Source organism: Emydura macquarii, unplaced genomic scaffold (assembly GCF_026122565.2).
Source record: "Emydura macquarii macquarii isolate MOO-44397 ecotype Brisbane River unplaced genomic scaffold, CSIRO-AGI_Emac_v2 contig_2369, whole genome shotgun sequence".
In the NCBI taxonomy this organism is placed as follows: domain Eukaryota; kingdom Metazoa; phylum Chordata; order Testudines; family Chelidae; genus Emydura; species Emydura macquarii.
The window spans coordinates 3122240-3136121 of record NW_027132506.1 but is presented as its reverse complement, the minus strand read 5'-3'; the positions used below and the strand labels follow the sequence as shown (position 1 = coordinate 3136121).

The window sequence follows — 13882 nt, the reverse complement described above, 5'->3', positions numbered from 1 at the left end:
GAGCTGGCCTGTGCTAAGCAGAACCACCCCGGGCCCCAGGCGACAAGGATCTGCCGTTGCTCTCCCTACAACGGCCAGCTGTGATGCCAACCAGCTGGCCCAGGCTGTGAGCACCGGCACAGTCTCTGCTCTTTCCAAAGCGGGAGGAGGCAGCAGGGTTCTCTGCAGGGCCCTCCAGTGGGAGCGGGGCACTGTGCAGACAGGCGTTGAGGGCGCTGTGCCTGTGCCTCTGGCCCCTTGCTGCAGGGCACAAGGCCAGGATCTCGCTACCTGTTAGTGGAGCGCAGCAGGCGGCCTCCCTCTCTTCTGGTTAGTCACTGCACTGGGCGCTTCTTCCAGTGACGCTCCCTACCGCATTCCACCGAGGGCAGCGCGCATGCATCATGTGCCCGGAGCCAGAGCTTTCCTGAGGAGCAGTGTCCATCAGGCCACACACAAGCTCGTACGTTGCCTCATGGTTTCACCCGAGTGATGCAGGGTGGGCTGGGCTGATCACATCTGCAGTTCCTTCTCACAGCCGCATGGCGAGAGTCGGAGCTTCTGCTGTCCTCTAGTCCTTGGGGGACACTTTCCAAACTGTTCAGTAAAACTTTTTATTCTTGTTCATAGTTGGGATTTTCTTTTTCTTTCTTCCTTTCAGTAAATTTCTAGTTCCTAGAAATTTTGTCAGATTAAGGACTCGGGGACTTGGAATCCAAACAATCCTCCCCTTGACCTCCTCCATCTCCCAGGTCTGGGTGCTAGATTATGCCAAAGACACCAGGACTCAAACTCTGCGCTTCCTGCCCTCGCTTGTTTTCCATCAGCGACGAGCACCAGCACCATTTGTACTGCTTGGGAGACGCCCACATTGCGTCCAGGTGCGGTATCTGCCTCTCCTTCCCTGCCTGTACATGGGAAGACTGCGCTCTCTACCTCAAAAAACATTTCACGGAGGTTGCCGTGGGACAGGCATTGGGTCCTGGCCAGGGAACCCCCCTGTATTTTGGCCTGAACAATCTAAGAGCACTTCCCCTGCCGTGGAGCCTCCGTCTGGCTCCGCCGGTACCTGTGCTATGGGCTCATGCCAGGGCCTAGCCATGAGCCTCAGAAGCATGCACATAAGCATAGCAGTAAGTCTTCCTCCAAGTCCAAGAAGGATGCTGCACCGGCCATGAAGAAGTGACACGTTCCAGGGCTCACAAAACCGACAAGAGGCCACATCGTTCACTGGATCCGCCAGTGCCAGACCCATGTATCCCTCCTGTTTCAGCTCCGCCAGCACCCCGTGAATCATCAGTCCTGAGACAGACCTCTTTACCAGTGCCAGTTCCGTCCATAGAGCGGGTACCATTGGCTCTGAGCCTCATGAACTGTTTGCCCTGGAAAGAGTGAGGTCTCCGCTTGTTCTGGTGCTCTCACCTTTTTCAGGGCCCCATCTCCCATGTTAGATCTGCCATCTGCTGGTTGTACCCCTCTAATGCATCCTGTTCCCTTGGTTCCGTCGTTTGTGCAAGGCTCCAGTTCCTCTGAGTCTGAGGCTTTGAATGTTCAGCATAATCCGCCGCTTCCGCTCGGAGATGTGACTAGCAGAGGGTTCTGGTGGCACCGTGGCAGTTCCCTTCTTACCTCCGCCCAGGAACACTGGTACTCAGCTCCATGGATCAGCCAGGCTGGCCATATGGGAGCTCATGGCCTCAATATTCACCTTCCAAACCATCTCGTTCAGCACGGAAGGACTCTCCTGTCTCACCTCCCCACCCTCCATTGAGCAGACGTTCGGAAGGCAGGTTAGACGATGCACCGATCAGCTTGGTACCCAGATGCGGCTGTGTCATCAACTCTCTCCTCCCCACCAGATGACTATCATCAGTTTCAAGAGCTATTGCAGGGGATGGCCAATGCTCTTGAGATCCCACTAGAAGAGGTGCAGGACAGTCAGTGCCAGTCATTAGACCTCCTGCATGCATTAATACCAGAAAGGGTGGCCTTACCAATCCACAATGCCATTCTTCAGCTGGCATGCACCGTGTGGCCCCATCCTACAGGGGTTGAGAAAAGGTACTATGTCCTGCTCCCCAAGAGGTCTAAGTTCTTATTTTCATGCCCTCCCCCTAGCTCCCTGTTGGAGCGGGTCATGCAGCAACACCCATGTTCCATTCTGGCAGACAAGGCCCAGTCTCTTGCCATGCATATGAGTCAGAAGGTCTTCTCCTTGGCTGGAGTACGGGTCCGGATCTCTAACTACTTAGCACGGATGGCCAAAACGACTGCATAAACTCTGGCTGGATGACGGAGTTTGTAGATAAGCTACCTCATCAGGATTGTGCCCGATTCCAAGAAATTTTACAGGAAGGCAAGTTGGTTACCAGGTCCATGCTCCAGGCTGCAGTTGACTCAGTGGACACATCCTCACGAGTATTGGCGACTGGAATTGTCATGAGGAGGGAATCCTGGTTCCACTCCTCTGGTTTCCCTAGAGAGATACAGAACACCATCAAAGACCTTCCCTTTGAATCACACTCTACCAGAAGACTGATGATTCCTTACACTCACTGAAAGACTCCAGAGCCACCTTATGATCCTTAAGCATAAATACACTGCTGCCATAGTGAACATTTTATCGCGCATCCCCTACACAGCGCTACAGAACGCCACACTTCTACCACCAACGAGCTTCCTCAGAAATGTCCTAAGGTCCACAGAATCCGTCCGCTTGTTCCAGCAATGCAGACGTCTGCACAACACGCTCAGTCGTCACGAAAGTGATATTTCTGAGTGCAACTAGAGAGCCATCTAGTCTGTTCACCAATGCTCTTGCCAACCGCCCCTTTCAGCAGTCATCTCAAACTCTTTCTGCCAGCGTGGAGAGCGATAATGGAGAAGTGGGTCCTGGATGATGTTCGACATGGCTGTACCATCGAGTTTAATGCCTCCTCTACATCCCTGTGATGGAGCCCCCAGGAGCCGTGCTCTGGAACCACTCTGGGGTGCAGCCAGTCAGGGCTCCAGTGCTCGGAGTCTGCCCCCCTAGGTCTCCACACACCAGTGCAGCCGCCTCCTGACCCTGGCCTCGCAGTGTTCGGTCCCCCTGTGCCCTCCGAGCTCCCCCTGTGGGGCCCCTTGGATGGGGCCCTGGGGAGTCCTTCCATGCCCCAAAGGGGCCAGGCACCCGTCTTGCAGTCAGAAGCGATGCACAGCCAGCGTGGACGTCAGAAGGGTTTATTAGTTCTCAGGATCACAGCATAGACAGACTCTGTTAGCAGCGTAAGTAGTAATTACAGCAATGATCAACTGTCAGGTCACTTCCCTCGACCCCTGACGGGAGACTGATTCTCCTCCCAGCCACCAGACCCCCTTGCTCTGGCCCCTCCCCAGTCCTTTGTCTCTTGTCCCGGCAAGGTGTTACAACCTGTCATGGCTGTTTTGACCCAGTAGGTCAGAGGGGGGCCTGCCCATGGTCTAAGTAGCTGTGGCTGGGGAAGGCCCATCCACCCTCTAGGGTCTCTGCAATGATCACACACCAAGTCCCATCACCAAAATACATGAGTAACGTGGGGGAAACTGAGGCGTGACACAGCCCTCAGAGGAAACATTGGGGCATCTCTGCTTCGTCACGATCCTTCGCTCCAGTCCCTTCACAGGGACCACGCTCACGACAGTGTTCTTACCCTAGAGGAGGACTCCCTTCTGCAGAGATGAGCCGTGGAGTCAGTCCGCCTGGCTTTGCAAAGCACAGGGTTCTCCTCCAGCTATTTCCTGGTACCAAAGAGAAAGGGGGATGGGGACCAACCGTAGATCTCCAACACTTCAACTATTGCATTCGCACACCGGAATTCCGCATGGTCACGCTTGCAGTCATTGTTCCCTCGATAGAAAAAGGCACCCGATATTGCTCACGAGGGGGACTTGGTGCGCACTCACTGGGTGGTATTCTGCTCATCAGAGCAGATGAACTACGCCTCCCCCCACTCCTACCTGTGTCTTCCACAAACTGGCCGGAGAGCGATGGTCATTGTGACTGCGCCCTTCTGGTTTCCTCTTCTCCACATGTCGAAACATCCTCCTCTCCTGCTCCAGACGTTTCTGGAACTGCTAACACGACAGAATAGCAGACGGGCACCCTGACCCACGGCCGCTCCATCAGACAGCTTGGTCTTTAGAGGGCCATCTCCTTTAATGCGAGAATGCTTGTTGGCAGTATAAGATGTCCTCTCCAGTAGCCAGAAGGACTCTATGAGATGCTCCTGTCAGGTGAAACGGGCATGTTTCACTTCCTGGGCACAACGACAAGGCCTTGCCCTCGAAGCTGTGGGCAGCCCGATGCTGTTAGACTATTTCCTCTGTCTAAAGACCTCGGGGCTTGCTGTCAGCTCTATCTGAGTTCACGCAGCTGCCATTAGCTCCTTCCACTCCCCAGTGGAGGGGCCTTCGAATTTTACCCATCCCTTGGCTGCCTGATTCTGGAAGGACCTTTTACTTAAATACCCTGCCCATTTGGCCCCTTGTTCCCCAGTGGGACCTCAACCTAGTCCTGACCTCGTTTGAGCTCTCCCTTCAAACCTCTGGCCTCCCGCCCCCTTTCTCTCCTCTCCATGACGGTCACTTTCCTTCTGTCCGTTACTTCAGACAAGGGTTCACTGCGACTGCATCCCAAGCTCCTACCAAAGGTGGTTTCCCGATTCCACCTCAGCCAACACACACATCTGCTCGCCTTCTCCCTCAATCTGCATGCCTCTGAGGAACGGTGACTCAACTCCTGTGATGCACACAGGGCCCTGGCCTTCTCCCTGCAAAGGACAAAGCTGTTCCACAATCTCCCGGGCTGTGTTACCATGGCGGAGAGAAGTGAAGGGCAGGCTCTCAAAGTGGGTCTCGGATTGCATTGCGCTCTGCGATCAGTTGTCGGGAGGGTCCCCGCTGGGTGGGATGTGGGCCCATTCCATAAGAGTGCAAGCATCAACCACGGCCGCGCTCCACGATGTGCCCCTGGCGGACCTAGGTAAGGCGGCTGCATGGCGTTCGGAACATGCCTTTCTTCTCGTTGGGCTGTGGTGCGTGATTCCGCGACGGACGCCTCGTTTGGTGCAGCCTCCGTTCCATGGTTCTGCTGCCTTCCACACACCCCCCGCCTACCTAGGTACTGCTAGCGATTTGCCCTCAGTGGGACACAGTAGGGACCAGCACTTGAAGAGGGAGGGGAGATTACTTATCTGTAACTGGAGTTCTTCGAGATGTGCAGTCCCGATCTGTATTCCAGAGCCACCCTCCTTCCCCTCTGCTGTGGCTCTGTAGGTCCGTGGTGGAGAAAGAACAGGAGATGCGGTCGGTCCGTCCCACCCTTTATCATCTCGGGTGTAACCACGAGGCAGTGTATGGGCGCGTGTGTGGACTGACGGACACTTCTACTTCGAAAAGCTCTGGCTCTGGGCGTGTGGCACAGACACGTTGCCCTCAGTGGAATACAGACAGGGCCACACCTCTTGAAGAACCTCCTGTTACAGGGGAGTAACCTCCTCTTCCAGCCTCCGAATACCTGCTGCCCCCCAGGCCTCCTCCACCAGAGTCAGTTTGGAGCAGGGTCTGGAGCCAGACGCTGAGCTGAGGCTCTGCCAGCTGTGAAATGGGGCAGTGCTACCCCCGGGGGGGGGTTCCCAGGGACCTGATTCCTGGTCTGCAGTTTCTCTCCTTCCTCCAGCCAGCAAGTGAGCGGGTCCCTCCAGGAGCCTCTGGCCCCGTCTGAGCAGGGAGCCTTGAACTGGTGCGTTGGGGTGACGTGGCTAGCACCCCACTGGCTTTCCCCTCCAGCCTGGCCTAGCGCCCTGCTGGCGGCTCCTGTAGTCAACAGCGCTGGGAAGCAAGAGCTCTCCTGCTGGCAGCACCTTGTCAAGGGGGCAGCTCCCTGGCCGGACAAGCCAGTCTGTCCGTTGCTCCAGGGCTCTGCAGGTGTTGGGCAAATGAGTGCTCGCGGGGTCCTCGCACAGCAGGCGTCGGGCCCCAGTGCCCCCCATGTACTGGTACTGGTGGGATGGTCAGCGCTGTGGCAGAGAGGCCCTGACTGTGTGTGTTCGTTTGCAGAGCCAAGCGGGCGACAGCCGTGCTCCTGGCAGATCCCTGCTTCCAGCTCCGCTCCATCCAGTACCTGCTTGGCCACGCAGAGCCCTCGGCCCTGGCTGCCGGGCCGCCCTCTGCAGAGAAGAGACACTTCTCCCTGCATACCTGTAAGTGTCTGCATTGAACCCTGGGGCCCCTGGCTGGGACCTGTGTGCTTGTACCCAGCTTCCTTCCTCGGGGCGGCCTGGCCAGCTGGGCCGTGCTGGATGCAGGATGGCTGGGGAGCTCCAGGGGGTTGGTTTTTCTAGCTGGGTCTTCTCCCCGTTTGTTTCTCAGAGACTCAGACTTGGCAGGGAGAGATTCCCGGAGCTGGAGCCCCCACCTGTAATCAGGAGGTGACGGGCCCCAACGGACGCTGCTCCCTCTGCTGGCTGAGTGAGCCCCGGGGCGGCCGGCTCAGCAGAGGGGGAGGCAAAGGCTACCTGCCCTGCCGCAAGGCCAGGGCCACAGGACAGAGGGTCAGAGCTACCCCAAGGGGTCAGACTGTGGGTACACCCAGGCCCAGCACCCACTGTGCTGGGGGGACCAATGAGTCTTCTCTCACCAGAGGGTTCCTGGGAAAATCAGAGAAAGTGTCTTTGCCAGCTGACCTGCCCCTACCCAATAATCCTGCCCCCTCCCCCCCCCCCCCCCAGCCTTCTCTCACTGCCAGGGGAGTGAAGCAAAATGGAGTGATGGCCCAGAGGGGACACTAAGGGCACATCTCCACGGTGCCTGTGAGTCCCTGGATGGGCTGCAGGATGGAGGTGTCATGGTCTATGCCCCCCCAGTCTGACCTGTCTCCTGGGCGTGCCCCCTTTAGTGTGCCAGGCCCCACACAGTTCCACCGGGGCAGGCCTGTGGCCTCCATGGCTCCACTCCTGGGCCATCGGCACCAGCCCCCTCCCCCGTCTATCTCCAGGCTCCTGGCAGCGAGTCTGGCAGCCAGGCCCTGTGGGAGGCTTGTACGGCCCCCGGACGCGGTGCTCCAGGGAGTATCTGCAACGACCCTGCAGCCTGTTCTGAACCAGCGAACTGTTTGTCAGTCCCCTGGCCACTGACGCTGGGAGTCCTGTCTGGGTAGCCTGGGCCCAGCCCAGCTGCCGTGAACCCCGATTCAAGTTCTGTGTCTCCCCGTCTGACCTCCTTGGTCAGCTCCGGGAACAGCCCAGACTCCTTCCCACAACCAGCTCTCGTCCCCCACCTTGCATCTCCCAGGCCGTAACTCTCAGGCTGGGGTCCCGGGGGGGGGGAAGGGGCGTGCGGCACTTGGTTGCTAGGTGTTCATGTCCTGGCGACTGGTTTTGCCAGTGTCCTCTGAGATTTGCCATGGATACGGGGTCGGCCTCAGGCCAGTCTTTTCCTAGTGACGCCTCCCAGCTCAGACAGAAGGCGTCATTCATTCAGCCAGCCCTGAGAGGACAGTCCCCTCTCCCATCCACACTGGGTAGCCTTGCAAAATATGAGGGAAACTGAGGCACACACAGGCCTTCCTACAGATGTTACAGAAAATTCCCCCTTGGTCATAGGGGCACTCAGCAGCCATGGCACCCTCTGGGAGGAGCTCTGGGCAGCCAGCGAAGCTCATCTGCCAGCTTCCCTGTGGTGAGGATGGCTCAGAGCCCAGGGGCTGCCCGGGGAAGTGCAGGGCGGTGCTGCTGCCTGCAGAGCTGCTCTGAGCACTGGCCCTACCCAGACAGCGGGTCCCTCTGGGCAGGCAGCCATCATGAGAGCTGGCAGTAGGCTGGAGAGTCCCTGCTCCCAGTGAGAGGGTCTGGCGCAGAGGCCGGCCAGCCTTGGCTTGGATCTGTTGGTCTCCAGGGCTGCGCTGCCAAAGGCGGCTGACTGCTCTCCACCCCCGCTGGCTGAGCACTGCTCTCGTTACAGCTGTGAGTCCGGAGCTGGACTCCGAGCGCCCCAGCAGGCAAGCACCCAGCCTGTGGGTCACTTCCCAGCAGGGCAGGTGGAGAGGGCGTTAGTGCAGCTGTCAGAGCCGGGGGCAGGGAGCAGCAAGGCCTGGAGTGCTGCAGCCTGCGTGTAACCCCGTGGCATAGGGGTGTCCCCTGAGCTTGCCCCATGCTGCTGGAGGTGCCGCGTGTCACCTCTCCTTATTCGGTGCTGCTAAGTGGCTTCCCAGAACACGCCTCTCAGAGCTCGCTGTGCCCAGCTCCTGCGGGCATGCCCTGCCCAAGCCCCTGTGCGTAGCTGTGCCCTCCCCATGGCACGGGGTCTAGCACGGTGACGAGGCGGTGCAGAGTGCATTCTGGGTATCCGCGCTGCTCTTCCCTCTCTGCAACTCACCGAGGCGCAGCAGCGTTTTGGCGCCGCACATGCTGGTCACATCCCCTGTTCCCACTTGCTGCCAGGTTCTCTGCCTCTGCAGCATCAGCAGTGGCAATTCCTTTCGCTCCTGCCCTTATTCCATCTATTTAACTTTTCTGCCTAGTTCTTGGGCAGTGGGGAGCAGTGTTCTCCCTCCTGGGCATTTCTCCTCCTCCCCGGTAGCTAACCCCTCAGGGTTTTAACCCTCCCTGAGCCTCCGCTGCAATGTCTCCCTGCCGGCTCCTCTGCCCCTTACAGGCACGGCAGAGCAGCCAAGAAAGCCCTGGGTTCAGTCCAAGCAGTGCTCGATTTGTGAGGCAGCCTTCCCAGGCTTGACAGACGATTTGTGTTGTGCCCAGCCTGCACCCAGCCGTCCATCCTTAATTCTGTTAGGTCCTGGAGCTACGAGTCAGACAGGCAGGTGGGGTCTCTACCCACCAAGGCAGCCATGGCTCCAGTGAGGGGAAAATGGACCAGGAAACCCAGTGCAGAACAGGGATAGGCTCCAGAAGCAAGGCAGACCCTGGCCATTCAGCTCAGGGGTAGGTTGCTGGGGCCTTTACAGAACTAAGAGGGGAGGATTGCAGGGCCATGAGTTTCCTCACCACTCCCACCCGCCTCCATCCCCCCACAAGTCATAAAGTGAGTCCTGAGCACCCGGGGAAAGAAGCAGGGCTTCTAATCAGCCCCCCTCCCTCCCAAGATGTCCAGATGGGTGCTGATGAGTTTCCCCCACCCCAGGGGGAATCGAGACCCAGTGGGGGAGGAGTCATAGGCAGACCTCTCGAGAGGGCTCCAGGCCCTAAGGAGGACAAAATTGTAGGTTGCCTCCCCAAAGCCGCAGCAGAGCTTCTGTGCTTCCAAAGTGTGCAAAAAAAGATTTAAAAAAAAAACTAAAAGGGGAAAGAAAAGGCACAAAAAATCCAGGAGAGCCGACTCCTCTAACTCTTCTTCCTTCCCCCCCTCCTCCAGTGCGGAAGACGAGCTGCCTGGCTCTGACTCCGAACAAGCCGGGGGAAAATTCAGCAAAGACGTTTCCCCTTGAGAAGTGTCAATCTATGTGCAGCCAGGTTATCTGCACGATTCAAACCCAGCCTCAGCAGGCCACTGAGCGTGAGCCTCAGAGCAAATTTCATCCCTCAAGATCCTCCCCTGTGGCAGTGATGCTCCTTCATTCCTCCTTCCAGGAAGTGATTAGGGATGAGTGGAATAAGCCAGGTCAGGGCAGGCACGTTAATAAGAGCGCCTCAGGCTCTATAACGTTCAAGAACCAAAGGTATTGCTGAGATACCGAGGGCTGGCGGTGCTGTCGCGTCTCTCCTCAGGGATACAGGTATCCCCCCAGAAGGGCAGATCTACCCCAAGGACCCCACAGACAGGAAGATGGAGCCATTCTCAAAGAAGATTTTAAAGCCTCCTCTGCCAGCCTCCGAGTGACACTGGCAGCGGCAACCTGCTTTGCAAGAGCATCTCTTTCCTGGCTGGAAGATGTCGAAACCCTTAAGGACAGAGATCGTCACCCTGACTTTGGGTCCATTTTACCAACATCTCCCTAGCAACAGCATTTGTAGCTGACGCCTCTGTGGATTCAATGAGGTTCTCAGCCCCAGCCAGGGCTTCCAGCTAACTAGCCAGGCACCATCTAGGCTCCGATCCTGGAAGGTGGCTACTCACTCTCAGCAGGTCTGTGCTTGGCCAGGTTTCCAGGCTCCCTCCTTTTTGGAGGAAAGCTAGATAACGTGGTGACAGACAATGCAACAAAATCGAAACAGTCTCTCCTTTCCCCACTAACTGCTCTCTATAGAATATAGACTGGCCTTCAGACAGAGACGCTGCTTGTTATTACAGAGGTACCAGCAACGGGACAACAGGTTCCCACAGTGAAAACAGTGGAATCAAAGTCCAGGGGAAAGTCCAGAGGGGACTCAGCCCCCCTAAAATCCACTTTACAACAAAGGTCACCTAGACCTCTGCCCAGGCGTGAAGCGAGGGGGCAGAATTTCCCATTTCCTAAAGGAACGAGTTTCTTCAACCACAGACAAGTTAATCTGGGAGATAGTGAACCAGGGATATTCCCTTAAACTGCAGGCTCCATGCCATCCATTCTTCGTCCAGTCACCGCGTTTCAACAGCCCCGAGACACAATTTGATCCAGAACGAAATATCTCATCTCTGGATGTGGGAGTGATGGAGAGTGATCCTTCAGAATAAGGGTCTCCGGGTTCTACTCCTTCATGGTGCAGAAGCCCACGGTGGTATCAGAGCCATTCTCAACCTCAAAAGGCTCAACAAGTGGATGAAGTGGATGAAGAAAACGATGTTTTGAATGGAGACCCTGGCCTGCATGGTGTCCTCCCTGCCCAGCGGGACTTCTTGACTTCAGTACATCTAGCAGACACGTTTCTCCATATCCCCACCCGACCATGCCACCGCAGACTTTGAGGTTCAGCTATGGCAGGAAATGTTATCAGTACTGAACGCTCCCCTTTGGCCTGTCCTGGGCCCCCAGGGTTTTACTACGATGGTGGTGGTGAAAATAGCCAGACCCAGGCTGCAGGGAACTCACCTGTGCCCTTTTCTGGCCAAGCTCCCGATCAGAACTCCCTCGCAGTCAGCAGTGCACAGGGCCACATCTCAGATGTTGAATCCCCTCCAAGCGCACGGCTTCATCATGAATGCCAAGAAAAGTTCTCTGGTTCCAGCCCAGAATAACCCACCTGGGTTGCAAAGATCTACCCACCATAAGAAAGGTTTCAGAAAATGCAGAAAAGTATTATCTTGGCTCCAGAGCTGCAGCAGACCTCACACAGCCCTATGCTGTGTACTAACTGCTGGGACACCTGGGGCCGTGCATAGGGATCACTCCCCGAGCACAGTCGCTCATCAGACGTCTTCGAGCCTTCGTACTGAAGGTGTGGGACCACTCCCCGGGACACATGAAGGATCAAGTGCAGGTTCCAGCACAGGTATTTAACTCTGTACAGTGGTGGTCAGCCTATTACAATGCCCACAAAGGCAGGCCATCTGCCTTCCAGATCCTTTAGACATCGCAACCAACGCCAGCCTGGAGGACTGGGGAGCTCACTTGGAGATCCAAACAGCCCAGGGCCTCTGGAGCCAGGAGGAAAAGGCTGACAGCATAAACCTCCTAGAGCTGAGCTATCAAGCTAGCTCTGTGAAGGTTCCAGCCCTGGTTTAATCAGAAATTCCACTGTGTTTGCATATTTAAACAACCGAGGGGAACAAAGAGTCCAGCCCTACATGAGGGAGCAATGGAAATAATGAGGTGAGTGGAACAGTTCCACCTTTTCCTCAGAGTGATCCACATCAAATGGACCCTGAACCACCAAAGGCAGACTGTCTCACCAAGCGCAGGGCCAACACCTCCGAGTGGTGCCTGAGTCAGGACTCCCCATTCAGACGTTCAGCCTCCCTTCAACGGACCCCTTTGTGAATCAGACAAATGCAAAGAGGCCAAAATACTTCACAAGCGAAGCAGACCCCAGAGTCGTGGGGGCAGATGCCTTATTGCACCGTTGGCCGTAGGGCCTACTTGATGTGTTTTCATCTTTTCTGCTGCTGGGAAAGGTGGTCCAGAAACTAAAACAAGAGCAGGTGAAGGTAATTCTTATCATTCCTCTTTGGCCAAGGAGGCCTTGGTTCTCAGATCTGGTAGAGCTGAAAGTGGAACTCCCACTCCAGCTTTTGTGGAGACGGGACATCCTTTTGACGGTCCTGTTCTTCATCCAGACCCAAAACAGCTTCAACTAACAGCCTGGTTATTGTGGGGGAAGAGCTAGGTCTCGATCCATCTTCCAGAGTCATTCAGTTATTGCTTTCATCCAGGAGAGTATCAATCCTAAAAGCATACCGCTCTCTCTGGTCCAGATTCTACAACTGGTACCAAGAGCACAGTGCAAATCCCAGAAATGCAGGAATTCCAGCCATTCTGGACTTTCCCCAAGCAGGCAGAAACAGGGCCTGTCAGGTGTCTGCTCTTAGCAGGGTGCTGTTTGTAGGATCCTTGGGCCCCCTGGCAGACCATCCACAGGTAGCCAGTTTCCTTCTAGCAGTCTGATTAGCCAGACCGGCAGTCAGGCGGTCTTCCCAATGTGGGACCTACTGCTACTTTTGAGGGCCCTGCCAGCCATCCCTTTTGAGCCTCTGACTTCAGTGTTAGCTTTTTATTTATCCATTAAGGCTCGTTTCTTAGTAGCTGTCACATCCGCCAGGCAGCCTCGGAGCTGGCAGCCTCATCCATACATGAGCCTTAGTGTGTGTTCCGTTGGGTCAGGAACCCCAGAATCCCGTCTTCGCAGGAGCTGTGCCTCCTTCATGCTGTCCGAGACAACATCCAATGAAAAGATGTGGCAGACTTTGGCATCAGTTGGCTGATGTGATTGCAGAGCCATTGGCTATTATCTTTGAAAGCTCGTGGCAATTGGGGGAGGTCCCCGATGATTGGAAAAAGGCAAATATAGTGCCCATCTTCAAAAAAGGGAGGAAAGAGGATCCAGGGAACTACAGACAATCCCTGGAAAAATCATGGAGCAGATCCTCAAGGAATCCATTTTAAGGCACTTGGAAGAGAGGAAGGTGATCAGGAATAGTCAACACGGATTCACCAAGGGAAAGTCATGCCTGACCAACCTGAGTGTTTTCTATGATGAGGTGACTGGCTCTGTTGTGGCTGTGGGGAAAGCAGTGGACGTGATATACCTTGATTTTAGCAAAACTTTTGATACGGTCTCTCACAGTATTCTTCTCAGCAAGTTACAGAAGTATAGGTTGGATGAATGGACTATTAAATGGATAGAGAACTGGCTAGAGCATAGGGCTCAATGAGTAGTGATAAATGGCTCCATGTCTAGTTGGCAGCCGGTCACAAGCAGAGTGCCCCAGGGGTCGGTCCTGGGGCCAGTTTTGTTCAACATCTTCATTAATGATCTGGACAATGGGGTAGGTTGCACCCTCAGCAAGTCTGCAGATGACACTAAGCTAGAGGGAGAGGTAGATACACTGGAGGGCAAGGACAGGATACAGAGCGACCTAGACAAATTGGAGGATTGGGCCAAAAGAAACCTGATGAGGTTCAACAAGAACAAGTGCAGAGTCCTCCACTTAGGACGGAAGAATCCCATACACAGCTACAGACTGGGCACTCACGGGCTAGGCAGCAGTTCTGCAGAAAAGGACCTGGAGGTTACAGTGGATAAGAAGCTGGATATGAGTCAGCAGTGTGTCCTGGTTGCCAAGAAGGCTAATAGCATATTGGGTTGCATTAGTAGGAGCATTGCCAGCGGATTGTGGGAAGTGATTATTCCCCTCTATTCGGCATTGGTGAGGCCACATTTGGAGTATTGTGTCCAGTTTTGGGCCCCTCACTAGAGAAAGGATGTGGACAAGTTGGAGGGAGTCCAGTGAAGGGCAACAAAAATGATTAGGGGGCTGGAGCACAGGACTTATGAGGAGAGGTTGAGGGAACTAG

General features: G+C 55.7%; 1 protein-coding gene across 1 annotated transcript in view; it reads left to right on the top strand.

Annotated features, from left to right (window-relative positions):
• The window catches only part of RNF123 (ring finger protein 123), a 107280-nt gene that overhangs the window by 89882 nt on the left and 3516 nt on the right, over positions 1–13882 (top strand). Inside the window, exon 36 of the mRNA XM_067561244.1 lies at positions 6058–6200. Coding sequence (XP_067417345.1) covers positions 6058–6200 — 143 coding nt within the window. The remainder of the gene's footprint in view (positions 1–6057; positions 6201–13882) is intronic.